The sequence below is a fragment of the Antennarius striatus genome, chromosome 1 (assembly GCF_040054535.1).
Source record: "Antennarius striatus isolate MH-2024 chromosome 1, ASM4005453v1, whole genome shotgun sequence".
Lineage (NCBI taxonomy): Eukaryota > Metazoa > Chordata > Actinopteri > Lophiiformes > Antennariidae > Antennarius > Antennarius striatus.
Window position 1 is genome coordinate 15962790 of NC_090776.1, and position 12796 is coordinate 15975585.

The 12796-nt window shown below is 40.8% G+C and overlaps 1 protein-coding gene across 3 annotated transcripts; it reads left to right on the forward strand.

Annotated features, from left to right (window-relative positions):
- The first annotated feature begins 1072 nt into the window (after positions 1-1072).
- marchf7 (membrane-associated ring finger (C3HC4) 7) lies at positions 1073-12712 on the forward strand. 3 transcript variants are annotated; one of them, XM_068318397.1, is made up of 12 exons: positions 1080-1122; positions 1402-1477; positions 3103-3295; positions 5166-5312; positions 5460-5631; positions 6856-7071; positions 7159-8377; positions 8744-8913; positions 8997-9100; positions 9310-9411; positions 9733-9781; positions 9932-12712. In XM_068318397.1, the coding sequence occupies exons 3-12, from the start codon at positions 3110-3112 to the stop codon at positions 10018-10020; spliced, it is 2454 nt and encodes an 817-aa protein (XP_068174498.1). In that variant the 5' UTR covers positions 1080-1122; positions 1402-1477; positions 3103-3109; the 3' UTR covers positions 10021-12712. The 3 variants fall into 3 exon arrangements, with proteins under 3 accessions (XP_068174500.1, XP_068174498.1, XP_068174499.1); XM_068318398.1 differs by lacking the exon at positions 1080-1122 and adding an exon at positions 1134-1311; XM_068318399.1 differs by lacking the exon at positions 1402-1477 and having other exon boundaries at positions 1073-1122.
- The last annotated feature ends 84 nt before the right edge of the window (positions 12713-12796 follow it).

A 12796-nucleotide genomic window follows, 5' to 3' on the forward strand; every position in this document is an offset into this window, starting at 1 on the left:
TTATTATTTTGGAGATAATAGCTTGCTTTGCTTATGTTTTCGCCGCTTTTGCATTAAGTATTCAACATGTGGGAATACTGGAGTTAGAGTTGAAACTTCCAATCTTGTTACATCCTTTCATTAGTTATTTGTTGTTGCGTGACCTTCAGTATGTCAAATTACTTTGGCCTCTCCTCCTTAAGATACATACTCTCTGAAAATGCAATTAAAAAATATGTCGGACCCCTTGTACACCATGGTCTCATAGTCTGCATCTAAATTTGTTTACATTTAAAGTTACTTTTAAAAAAAGTTTCCTGAGTCCCCAGTAACAAAGTACTTCACCTGTAACATAATAAAGAATCTCAGTGCATTAACTATCACTATGGTGAAAAAGGGTAAAACATTCCATCCCATCCTACATCTGAAATGCTATTATTTATTTTTATTTTTGTGAAATTACAATTTTGTTTTGCACATTTTTATTATATATTATACAAAATAACAAATACACAATAACCACACTGCCATAGATACATTAGATACCACTCACAAGAATAACCCCGTTAAATCTAAAGCCTAGTCAGTCACAAGTGTAAACACACCCCATTGATAATGACATCTCTTTATCATTGTTTATTGTCAAGCTCATACATGACTCATGTATCACTTATATAGGTTGTTTAAAAAAAATATCACGAGATATATGATATTTTGTAAGGCTGTTAACCTGCCTGTTTTTGTAAACCTATGACAGACGCTGATAAGCTGTTGTTTAACTTGTGGCTTTAATGCATGTAAAGCCCACAAGGGAAAAACAGCAACATACAGTATTACAAACTTTACAATCAGCGGTTGTCGTTTTTTTGAACAGGCATCAATGCAGTCACCTGCATTGTCAATGTTTTCATTTCCCGCTCTTCACCTATGGTAATTTGCAGGTAGATACTTGTGTTATTAACGTTTACGATACTCACCAACAAACATTTAGAATAATACACATAAATATGCAGTTTGAACACGGGCAAATAAATCAGAATGTACTTCCTGGTTGCAGGACGGGGGGTCCTCACGCCGAGCCAAGCTCACCATCTGTTACAGCGAACAGCCCAGAGGCGCCAGGGACTGCAGCTAAGCGGAGCGGTACGGTCAGAATTAGCCTTTCGAGTTTGTAAATGTTTAATGACAGCTCAGCACGCAAATGCTAAACACGCCAACGCTTTTCCTGTAAAAGCGACACCGTTATTTTGAAGCTATCCGAATATTTAGAGTCCTGGTGGTACATTAAATGTGTAACGCAGTCAGTAATCTTTGTCAAAAAAAAAAAAAAAGGTATGGTGCTAAGTAGTTTTCTGGAGACAACGCTAACAAAAAAGTGAAGCTGATGTCATTGCGTATTTCTTTTGATTTGGTATTATCCAGGGATCCTTTGTCAGCTAATAGTTAGCTAGTTAGCGGTGGCTGTCGGCAAAACATCGAAAGACGACAAGAGGACAAGGTGATTCTATTTTAGTTCTTAAATTTGCTAATATTTAATATGTTATTAACATTTACATTTATATAAACATATGTAGCGTACCATAAGTATTTGACATTTTTAAATACCTTAGCTAATACTATTGTTATGTAGCCACCAAAGTAAATCTCGCTACCCTTAATGCCGTGACATTTGATATTGTATGTCATTTGACATAGACGCTATAAGAGGTGGGTGAACTTTATAATCATGAAAACTGCTGTTTATGGGATTCTTGAATTGCAGTGAACATATTAGCCTTGCTGGCTTAGACGTAAGAAGTAATTTAACACATTTCTCTTTAAGACAACACAGTTACGTTAAACTAACACCTCCCTAACAGAATTAACAATTATCTCAGAATTAACAAGCAGTCAGAGACCGCAACATCCCGCGACTTACCCTGACGTACTTTCAGGGTAGGTCAGGGTACTCTGAAAGTAGTACCTGACTAGTTCATAGATTAGTGCATATGGAGAAGGCCAGTGTGAGTAAGACCATAGATCAGAGCTAGTGCATAGGTAGATCAAAGCACTAGCTTTGATCTATGGTTTTACATTGGCCTTCTCCTTCATCTTTCTATCTTATCCGGTTCCTCAGTGTACAAAAGTGGAAATTTTACCATGACATTTTCTCAAGGTTAAAATCATCATTTTAATCCCCATTGCCGCCTGAGTAATATGCTATTTGTTTCATTTTTCTGTCTGTAATGGTTGCGAAGATATTTAGTGGACATACTAACGGACAGACGGACGAACGAACACTGACAATTACAACACATCACCGCTTTGAAGCGGGATGTAATATTCTTTTTCTTCTTTTTTTTATTACATCCCGCTTTGAAGTGGGATGTAATAATGGATTTAATTGCAGGATGCTTATTAGACGACGTTTTTTTTAGGTCTATAATTATGGCACCTATAGATTACTTTATAGCCTTTCATGCATTAAGTATCCATACCAACACGTTAATGCAGCTAATCGGAGTCAATGTTATTTTTTAGATTTCTTGATTTACTGCTGCTCATTTCATTCTGACAAGCTGCCGGCCTGCTAAGCTATCTTTGAGCACAGATGTCATAGTGAATATTGATGGATCCGCATCCCTTGGAGTGACTAACTCATACCGCACCACCTTATGTCAGAAATGCTGAACTCTACCATCCAAGCTGGCTTACAGTGAATACTACTTTTCGTAATTCCAAGAACATTATGATTTTCCCTGTGCCACATGTTGAATTTTGTGAATGCAGCTCATCTGTAAGTCTCAGTACCTCATAACTGTTATAGAAGCTCTCTTTGCTTAGCCATGCAGTTCATGAGTGATACTGCTTGTTGGAAGTATCATATTCATGTGACAGAGTTTATAGTTCCTAAGATAGACATTGGGTCTTTGATATGAAGCCCAGGAAGCAGGTTTTGGTGTTTGCAGCAACACTTCACATGTGCTCAACACACCACCCTACTAATCCTTGGTATTTTCCAGATCAACAAGTTTCTAGTCCTTTTTTAAATTGAAAGTTTGTACTGCAAGATGTAAGCTTCACACACTCTCTTTCCATATGGTAAATATAATATCTTCGCATTTTTTCCTGAAATCACAACAGGCAATCCATGATGAACTCCAGGTCTGGCAGAACGCCTTTTTGTCTCTCCAGTTCAAGATCATCCTACACTTCAAGTCCAACAGTCTCCTCTTCATCGTTGGGCTCCAGTAGGTTGTACTGTAGGGAGACATCTCTGAATAATGACCGTTTCCCAAGGGCATCATCTTCTTACAAGACAGATGTGAACCAACAGGTAAACTGGCAGCACAACCTTCACGCTTATTGCATAATAATAATAATAACTATACGATAGGAACCATTTACAAAATTGCGGTTTTATGCATAACCAGAGTTCATGTTACCTCCAGAAAGTAGTGCATCCCTGGGATGCAAAAAAATGTGTGCATCCCAACATGACGTTTATGCATCCCAAAAGTAATAACTCATATACGGAAGAAGGCGCATGCAAGGATTTAGCTTTGCCAATAGTACAATATAAAAACCAAACAAAATGTTAATTTTAATGATTGTCTTAAAAATAATGCCATAACTGTTTTAGTAAAAAGAAAAAAAAGTAAAATTAAGTATTTTTATCAAAATATTACAGCCTGGTGGTCATTCTTTAGCAAAAACAGTTTTAGAAATAAACAAAGATGTAATACAGTTTTTTCACTTTTGCTTTTCACTCAGTAGTTTTCTTTGCCTTTTATTCATGTATTCTCCTGTGGACCAAGCTGAAAGAGCCTTCGCCACACAATTTCTGTGTAATTTGTGTGTGGAGAAATTCGTCATTATTTTGTCTTGGGAGCTGACATTTGGCCGTGCCTCACCCATGGAAACAATCACGTCCATTGCGGCACAAATGTTTGGATTTTTGCTGGTTTTTGCTCTGCTTCTTTTGCGTCTTCTGTACTATCCACAGTAATATCTGTCTTTTTTTCTTCATTAACTTTTGATGGTTTTTTATTCAAGAAAGCACTCGTTGTCACTTGGTTTTTCTCCAACATTTACATCTTTTTTGGAGGAACGGTGTTAATGTATAAGACTACTCCCCACTTTCCCACTGCAGCGTGAAAAAGGAGCAGACGTTGTGTTGCTGTTTGGTCGATTTTAATAAGGCAGAATCACACAGTTGAGTCTAATGACGAGAAACTCGCACAAGATCAAAACGTAATGGCGATTTCGGGCTTCGAAATTTAAGTGGAGAGATGGATAAATTGTGAATTGCTTGGTGTGTCGTTTCAGTCTTACCAAATACGTCTTTCCTTAACTTTGCTGGTGCTACTTTCTGTGTGCTTTTTCTGTGTTTTTGTGTACTCACTGTGCTGTGTGTAGTGTGGCAGAGTTAATTTCCCTGATGGAACCTCCGTCCTCTACTCTCTAATGGTTGTTAAAATGCTTCTTTTTTTTTTTTAGATCCATGTCACTGTCATCCAAATTCACCTGGTATGCAAGGTTCATGTAAGGTGTCCCCTGGAATAGTCCAGAGCAACAATAACAGCAGCTAAACATTTGTGGCCTGTGCCATCAACAGTTCCTGTGATGCCTTTGCATTAGGGGCATTGCTTTTCTTCCTGTTCTAGAGTATTCCAGAGAGAGGGGATTCAAGTAGGAGCATGTTGTGGTAGCTGACTACATACACCACTGGTGCAACTGACACTGTGGAAGTCTTTTTATAGGACAGCCTAGATTCTTTGGAACACGTTGCATGTATTTTAGTCCTGCTTCTCGTCAAAGACCCATCTGTAAAAGATAGTCTTACCAAGGACCCACGTCTAGTTGTTTTTCTACTTTCCAAAAAAGTCTGAAGCAATGTCTAAAGACCCAGTGAATTACTTCTTCCTGGATTTAAGTTAGCATCTTTTATAAATATAAGTGTGGGTTTATCTATTCCACCAAAAGGCACAGGAGTGTAAAGCGTTCAACATACAGTAGTTATTATTGAAAATGTGAGTCACTTGAACACCTATTCGATGCAAATATTTATTTGAGCTTGTTGAAAAGTCTTTGTGCAAAACAATGTCCAAATTGCAAAAACAAGTCTACCGTTGAGACGTTTTCCATTTTTACCTCAGCATTGGTCCAAACTGATGCTGGGTGTTTTGCCTTTTCTCTTTCTGAAGAGTCCACGACTGATGGGGTTGTCGAGAGACTACAGCAGCATTGACAGTCGCTCCACCAGCTGGAAGTTGCCTTCCTCTTTGACATCCTCAAGCAAATCTTATGACTGTCCATGGGCTGAATCTCCCCTTAGCAGCAGGAGCAAACTGGTAATGGAACTTTGCAATCTTATTGGTTAAAAACTGACAAAATAGAGCATATCCGAGAAATTTATTCTTGACACATTTTGATGCAGAACCTAAAAGAATTTCTCTGAATGTTTGTATTGCTTTTAATTCCTGTCTTGATTTTCCCAGACTGATTCTGGGGGAAGGTTGGGGAGGCCTTCCGTTCTGTTGAACGCCACCGATGATAGTGATTCTAAAAGAGCCAAACTGTCGTACAGCAACAGAGGACTGTACTCAAGAATGCCCAGCACCTCTATTACAGGATCCACCTATTCCAGTAACGGGCTGAGCAGTGGCAGAGGTACATGATACCAAATACAGTATATGGAGGTCAGGGGTAAAACTGCTGACCTTACAGACATCTAGCCAATTTTTAACCTGTTGTTGTGTGTATGAAAATAACAATTCTGATCAATATTAGGTGGGTTAAACATCATTCTAATTTGCATATTGCATTACCTGCTGTAAGCCCACATCAGCAGAACCTACAGTATACCCATATTTACAGAGTTTTTAAAGCAGTACTGGTGAGCCTTTACTCCCCCCTTATTTTCTGTTTAAACACAGTGAAGACATAATGGAGGGCTGTTTTTTCTCCCTCTGAGGCAGCAGTTGAGGGAGTAAAAGCACTGAATCACACGTTTGTGTAAACACAAGGTGGTGAGGCCAGATGGGCTCTGAAGTTCAGACGATATATGAAGCGTATGGTCCAAACCAAAAAACTTGAAGAGCAACGAGTAGCAGCTAACTAATAGTCTTCAAATTGGAGCTGATAGTTTGAGAGCTCTTTGCCTTCCAGTTATAGAAAGAGAAGATCAGCTGTCATGTAAAACTAGTGTGCACAGACACATTCTTTTTTAAATCATTTCTTTTGAATAAAATTCATTACAAGGCACTGACATGCAGCAAGGAAGAACCTTGGATCTGTATTTTCTCTTTCTTGATTTTCACATTTTATACAGTATATATTTTTAAAAACTTTTTGTCTAATACTACTCCACCACGGAAATTTGAACAAAACAATCAACGGGCTTGTGGAGCTCAGTTCAGGGCAGTTGAATATCGTGACAGGGAGAAAGTAAGTCAGCTTATTCCTCCTTTCCATCAGTTATGTGATTATAAAACCAATTCCATCAGTCTCTCATAATCTATGTCCTCCATAGAGTCTGGAGCAGTGCACTCACAGAAGTCAAAGGCAACCTGTTCAGTCTGATTAGAAGAAAAAAAACACAGATTAAAAATAAAAAGCAATAAAGAATACTTTTTTGGACTGCAGAATTCAAAGGTTCTGAATTTTAAAATGTCATGTCGGTAATTACCAAAGGAACCTGCTGATACATTGTGGTGATGCCCTGGTTCTTTCGACAGGGCAGAACTCCTGCTGTGAATAATTTTTTTTACCCCTCTTACCTGACCTGTTTTCTGATCTTATAATGTTCTGTCTCTTTTATTGTCTAGAATTAATATGTTTATCTGATTCAGAAAATTTCAAAATTATTTATCCACTTTTTATTCTTCTACTCAGGAACAGGAGAAAAACAAAACGATTCGTCGTGGAGCGCTTACCATTTGCTCTCGCGGTCGTCGTCGTCGTCGTCATCGTCTTCGTCGTCGTCCTCCTCCTCCTCTTCCTCTTCAAAGTCTCTTTTGCCCAGGAGAGATCTGGAAACAAAGAAGGAGACCAGCCTCTCAGGTTTGGGAGAAGGACAAATTCGGACTCCTGGACTGACGTCTTCATTGTGTAGGCACATGTTGTAATGTAAACAGAGTGCATGCAAAACTGCTTTAGTGTTAGCTGATGTCACAGGGACTGCTTCTCTCATTTCAGATCAGACAGACAGGTTGACCTCCACATATGCACAGGGAGCTCGACCTAAACAGACAGCCTACTGTCCTTCATCCCCATCCTCCTCCTCCTCCTCCTCCTCATCTTCTACCCCCTCTTCTTCTTACTTTTCCTCCTCTACTTCTAGAGAAAGCGTTCTAAATCGCCACCTATCATCTTCCAGTTCCCACAGGCCTTCTCCTCTGGCGCATGATTTCAACAACAGAATGTCAAGCCATTTCTTGAATGGCTCGTCAACTCGCAATTTATCTCGGGAACAAGAAGGAAACCTTGCATCCTCCGCACACGTCTCCTCCTCTTACTCCTCCCGGATCCCATTGTACACCTCTTCGCCACCCAGAGCCGAGGCCACGCTTCCACTTAGGCCAGCCCCTGAAGATGTAGGGCCTGAGGGTCGTAGCTCCACCCGCCGCCTCCTGTCCCGTCTCTTTTCACGACGCTCCAGCCAAGAGTCTTCAAGTGGATGTTCTAGTGGTCGTTCCGTCGATGATGACAGTCCATCAACTGGTGGAGAGTCCGTGGACAGCGATGAAAGCAGCAGGATGTCTAGTGTGGAATCTGACTCTGGTGATTCAGAAGCAACATTGGGGTTTCTCAGGAATCGCAGGCCGGTGCTCGCCCCGATCCAGGAAAACCAGCACCATGGATATCGTAGCAGCTTGCCTCAGTCTGGGATGTCATCGTGGAGAGAGCCTGGCATCAGCACTGACAGCAGTAACAGCAGTGGAGGTGGCAGCAGCTCCTCCTGGCTCTCCTCCTCCCTCCGTTCCCGTTGCCCTCCCCTCCTTTCTCGTCTCAGAAGACATGTCAGAGATCAGAGTTCACACTCAGCCAGAGGCTCAGAAGAAGGCTACAGCCAGCCGCAGTATTTGCCAAGAAGGTGGAACAACCCTCAACAAACAATCTCAGATGATGATGATGATGATGATGATGAAGAGGATGAGGATGAAGAGGAGAAAGAAGAGGAAGCAGTTGGTTTAGAGGCCTGTGGTGCGGGCTGTCCCAACAAACCTGCAGTCGAAATGTTACCTGACCTGGAAGATGTGTCGGTGGAGCCGTCACCACATCACAGAGTCAGAGCTTGTGAAAACACGTCTACGTCTCTGGGTCTACTGGGTGATGTTGAGAACCAGCTGGATGGCCTGAGGGAGAAACACATTTCCAGTAGCGACCAGGAGAAACTGCGCAAGATCAAAGAAAGGTAAAGGATTATGGTCTGTCTCAATAGTCTTCCTGGTTCTTTGAGGAAAGTTGTGGATGAAATAATTTTCTTGGTTGCTATCTGGCTGGGAAGTAAAAGAAATGCAGGTGGTCCTCAACAGAAAATAATTGGTTCAGAGAAGTTTTTTGTGAGCTCAATTTTTTGTAAGTGTTTTGTAAATTTATTATTTATTTGCACAGCAATTAACAGCATATGTAGCCATGAATCCAAAGAAGATGGGACACTTTGTAAAACACAAACAAAACAATGTTTTAGAATTAGCTGATTATTTGTCTACTTGGTTAAACAGTACAGAGTTTTCCTTTGTTTTGTCCCATCAGAGTTTTGATTTTTTTCGCACCACAGACTGCTGATGGAAGATTCCGATGAGGACGAAGGTGATCTGTGCCGAATCTGTCAGATGGGGGAGAAATCAGCCTCCAACCCCCTGATTCAGCCCTGCCGCTGTACCGGCAGTCTGCAGTATGTCCACCAGGAATGCATCAAGAGGTGGCTTCACTCCAAAATTGGCTCGGGTAACCACAGAGCTCTTACTCAACGGCGTCTTTCACCAGATCATGTCGCAGTCAACAGCTTGATGTGTTTATTCTCCCATTAGGCACAAACCTTGAGGCCATTACAACATGTGAACTGTGCAAGGAGAAACTGCGATTGAACATCGATAACTTTGACATCCAGGAGTTGTACAGGACACACGTGCAAGTGAGTGACCATTTTTCATCCTCAAGTACAACAGTAAAATCAGTGGGCCACAGTCGAAACACATATTGAGGAAATGTCTTCATGTTTCATTTAAGGTTACATTAGTGAGTCTTTTAATGTTGCATTATCCTTCATTTTTAAGTCAGACATTGGTATATTTTTTAATAAAATGCAGGTCATTTACTGAAAAAGTTTTGTTTATTTTGCAGTCGGAATATGACGAGTTCCTCAACAGCGGCCTCTATCTGGTGGCTCTGCTTCATTTCTGCGAGCATTTCTCCGATGTCCTGGGAGCAATTGATGGAACTGGGGTGAGAACTCACTAGTTCACTCAAATAGATTCCCGTGGATTATACGCATGAACGTGCGAGAAATGTGAAGTACTGCCAAGAAATAGAAGAGACCATAAAAAAATATTTAATAGGAATGAAAAAAGAAAGGTGAAGCGAGATGGAGATAAGGAACCAAACAATTCTCCAGAAGACAAAGATGAGGAAATATGACAGCACATGGTGCTTAACAAAGAACAGTTGAGAAGTATTTTTCTAGTTTAATCCTGTTCTAACCTAGGGTTTCAGTGTTTCATCACCATATTGATGAAGAAATCTTAACGTCTTCGTTTTTTTCCCCAGTTACTCAACCTGGCAAGAATTCTTCATGAACACATGGACAATCTTGAAAGTATGTTCTTCAATCTTTCGCTCCTGTTCTTCTGTTTGTAGAAAAGACATGCTTATGTTTAAGACAAATAACAACAGCAGCCCTTTTTTATGAATTGTCACTGTAGTACATTTTCCATAACAGAATTTGACTTGTGTGTCTGATGTGCAGTTCCCCACAGTGAAAGTGAGGAAGAAGTTCGGGACAGCAGACCATCCATTGATTTTTCTGATCTGGATGATGATCTTGAAGAATACTGAAGAGGTGAAAGTGCTGTAATGTGAGTCAAAAGTGGGTCTGAGGAAGTGTTGCAGAGCTACTTCATATGGTAGCATATCCGGTTTTTGCACATGCATCAATGGTCATATTCATTTGAAATGCCAAATCCACAGAACAGGCAGCGCTAGGATAAAATTTTGAACCTGTTCTTGATTTTTTTTTTTTCATTTCATGCGTGTCTCATACTAAACTGTGTCGATACTTCAAATATAATATAGAGACAACCTGAGTAAACACATCCGGAGTACATTTTAAGGGTTCTAATGCTGTTCAGTCATTCAGAGGTGGGCCTACTATTATGCCTGGGATTGTTATTGTCTTGCTGCAGGACCCAGTTTGCACACAAGCTTTTGCTCAGACCGATGATGACATGACATTTTCCCTCAGTTATGTATGACCTGCCTGCCTGGGCCTGAAGCAGGAAAGGATCACAACATTTCACTACCACTTCCAAGCTTGACTGGTGTAAAATTCTTTTTGTGGAAGTTTGTTTGGTTTGCACCAGATCTAATGGAATTCCTGTCTGTCAAATACAATTTTTGTGGCTTCAACGTATAGAATATTCTCCAAATGCAGTTATATGTATTATTTCCATTTTGTGTTTAATCAGGTTGCTTAAATGTTGTTAGGTTTTGAAATACAACGGTTTATTCACACTTGATGACAATTTGGCTTGAAATACACAGAAATAGGTGAATCAAAAGGAGGTTGGACATATTCTCAGAGAGCTGTGCAGTGAATTGTCTTAGTTGCAGTTGGCTTTTGCAGCTATGCAAACTTGAAATGGTTTACAATATTAACAGGGCTCGAAATGAACTTTTTTTCTTGGTAACACTGGTGCTCCAACATTTAGAAGTTAGTAGCACCAGCAAAGACTTTTGGATCACCTACTCAAAAGCAAGGCAGTGATGGAGCGATAGAGACCGCTCTGTCCATCTCCGTCCCGCGCCGCTCTCCCTCGCCCAGGAGAGCAGCCGCAGCTGCGCTCTCAATGTTTGCTGACAGGACCGCGGTCCTGCTCAGACTGTTTCGTGCACATTCTCCGGCAGGTCCACACTCACGTGTCCGCATCAAACAAACTGTTGCGGTAGTGCGTTCGAGGGTGCACACTCGGCGCCTAAGCGTTTCCCCCACATCCACACAAAATGTGAGAGACGCTCACCTGAGGGTGCTGCTTTGGTCCACCTCCGGGTCAGGGGCCAAACCGAGGCACTACCTGGGTGTGGCTTAAATAGCACATTGTGGCGCGCTGTCAGGCCAGCCTGGTACCTGGACTGAACCATTTTGGTTATTATTGGATTGTTTTGTATTTTAAAACATCACTAAAAGATGTTTTATGTTGCCCCAAACTCCACCATACCTTTAGTGAACATTCGTTTGCATTTTTCTCGGTCATTTTGCCCTCATCTCGGACTTCAGGGGATAATTCTGCGCAAAAGATCTGTGCTTTGTTTCATAGTGGCGCTTCATGTTACCACTTTTAATTAATGCTACGTGTTCAGACCATATGAGGTAAAATGGTTTTTAACTGCCTGACGGAGGAATAAACATAAATTTCATCGACTCACTGTTAACCAGCGGTTTTCCTCGTTAACCTCCCTTTGTTTGGAGCTATGCTGTCTCCCTTCTTCTGTGCTCCGCTGTAGTGGTGAACTCACAGCGGTAGCGAGCTGTCTCACTTCCTGGTGCACTGACAGCGCAGGTTAGACAAACGATCTGATTGGCTGAACTGAGTGGAGCTATTACCGTATTAACTGGAGGAGCAGCGCCCGCCGTCTGTAGCCGCGAACTGCAAGTAAAAATGCGCCAAGAAAATCTATCATGGAGTGGTCACGGGTCCGGACAGAACCATCACGCGGTCCAGATCCGGACCACAGTCCGCCATTTGGTGACCCCTGCTCTATGGAGAGAGAGAGAAAGAGCGAGAGAGAAGAGGGAAAAAAAGGTACACAAGATTTTTTTCCCTAGTCAGTCCCAAATATATTTAATAGTCGCACTGATAAAAATTTGGGCGCACATGCGACCACAATGGTCGCAATTTCGAGCCCTGATTAAGTGAAATATTTTTGTTGATGCCACTAACTTTCTTTCTGTAAAATAAGAAGCACTTTATCTGAATATAGAAATGCAACTTCTGTTATACCAGAAGTTCTTTAATCTTTAAAATGGTAGAACAAAAGCATAGAACAAAAATGTTGATTTGTGGGCAATTTAAAAAAATAATTGGAGACAATAAATAGAGGTTCTGATTCCTTTTATTGTCTTTTTCTTTTCTCTGATTGCATAGTAGTAATTTTCTTCATTTTTGTTTCAGGTTTTGAAATGCTTTGTGTACGTATGTGAAAATACACTTCCTGCTTTTATTTTGGGAATAAAGGTTGGGCGCAATCTACATATATCACTGGTGTCTGCTGATGCTGATTAAACATGTCAGGAGGTACTATTGGTTTGAACTACCCTTAAATACCTTTATTTCTCCATTTCTGGCAAAATATGGAAAAGAAACTGATGGAAGCTGTGGTGAATTTATTGAAGCTGATATCCTGCTAAAGATGGGAGTAATTCACATGGTACACAAATTCACTCAATCAGTGGACCAACTCCACAACATTTTGCAGGATGTCTTCCTCACTGTCTCTGAATAAATATTAGTTCTACTGATTTACTCCTTAACGTTGTCTTAGTGTGTTTTTTTTCCCTTTATCACTGCATTCATTGTTTTTTACTGGACTGGTGGTGGAATAATTGAACGTCACC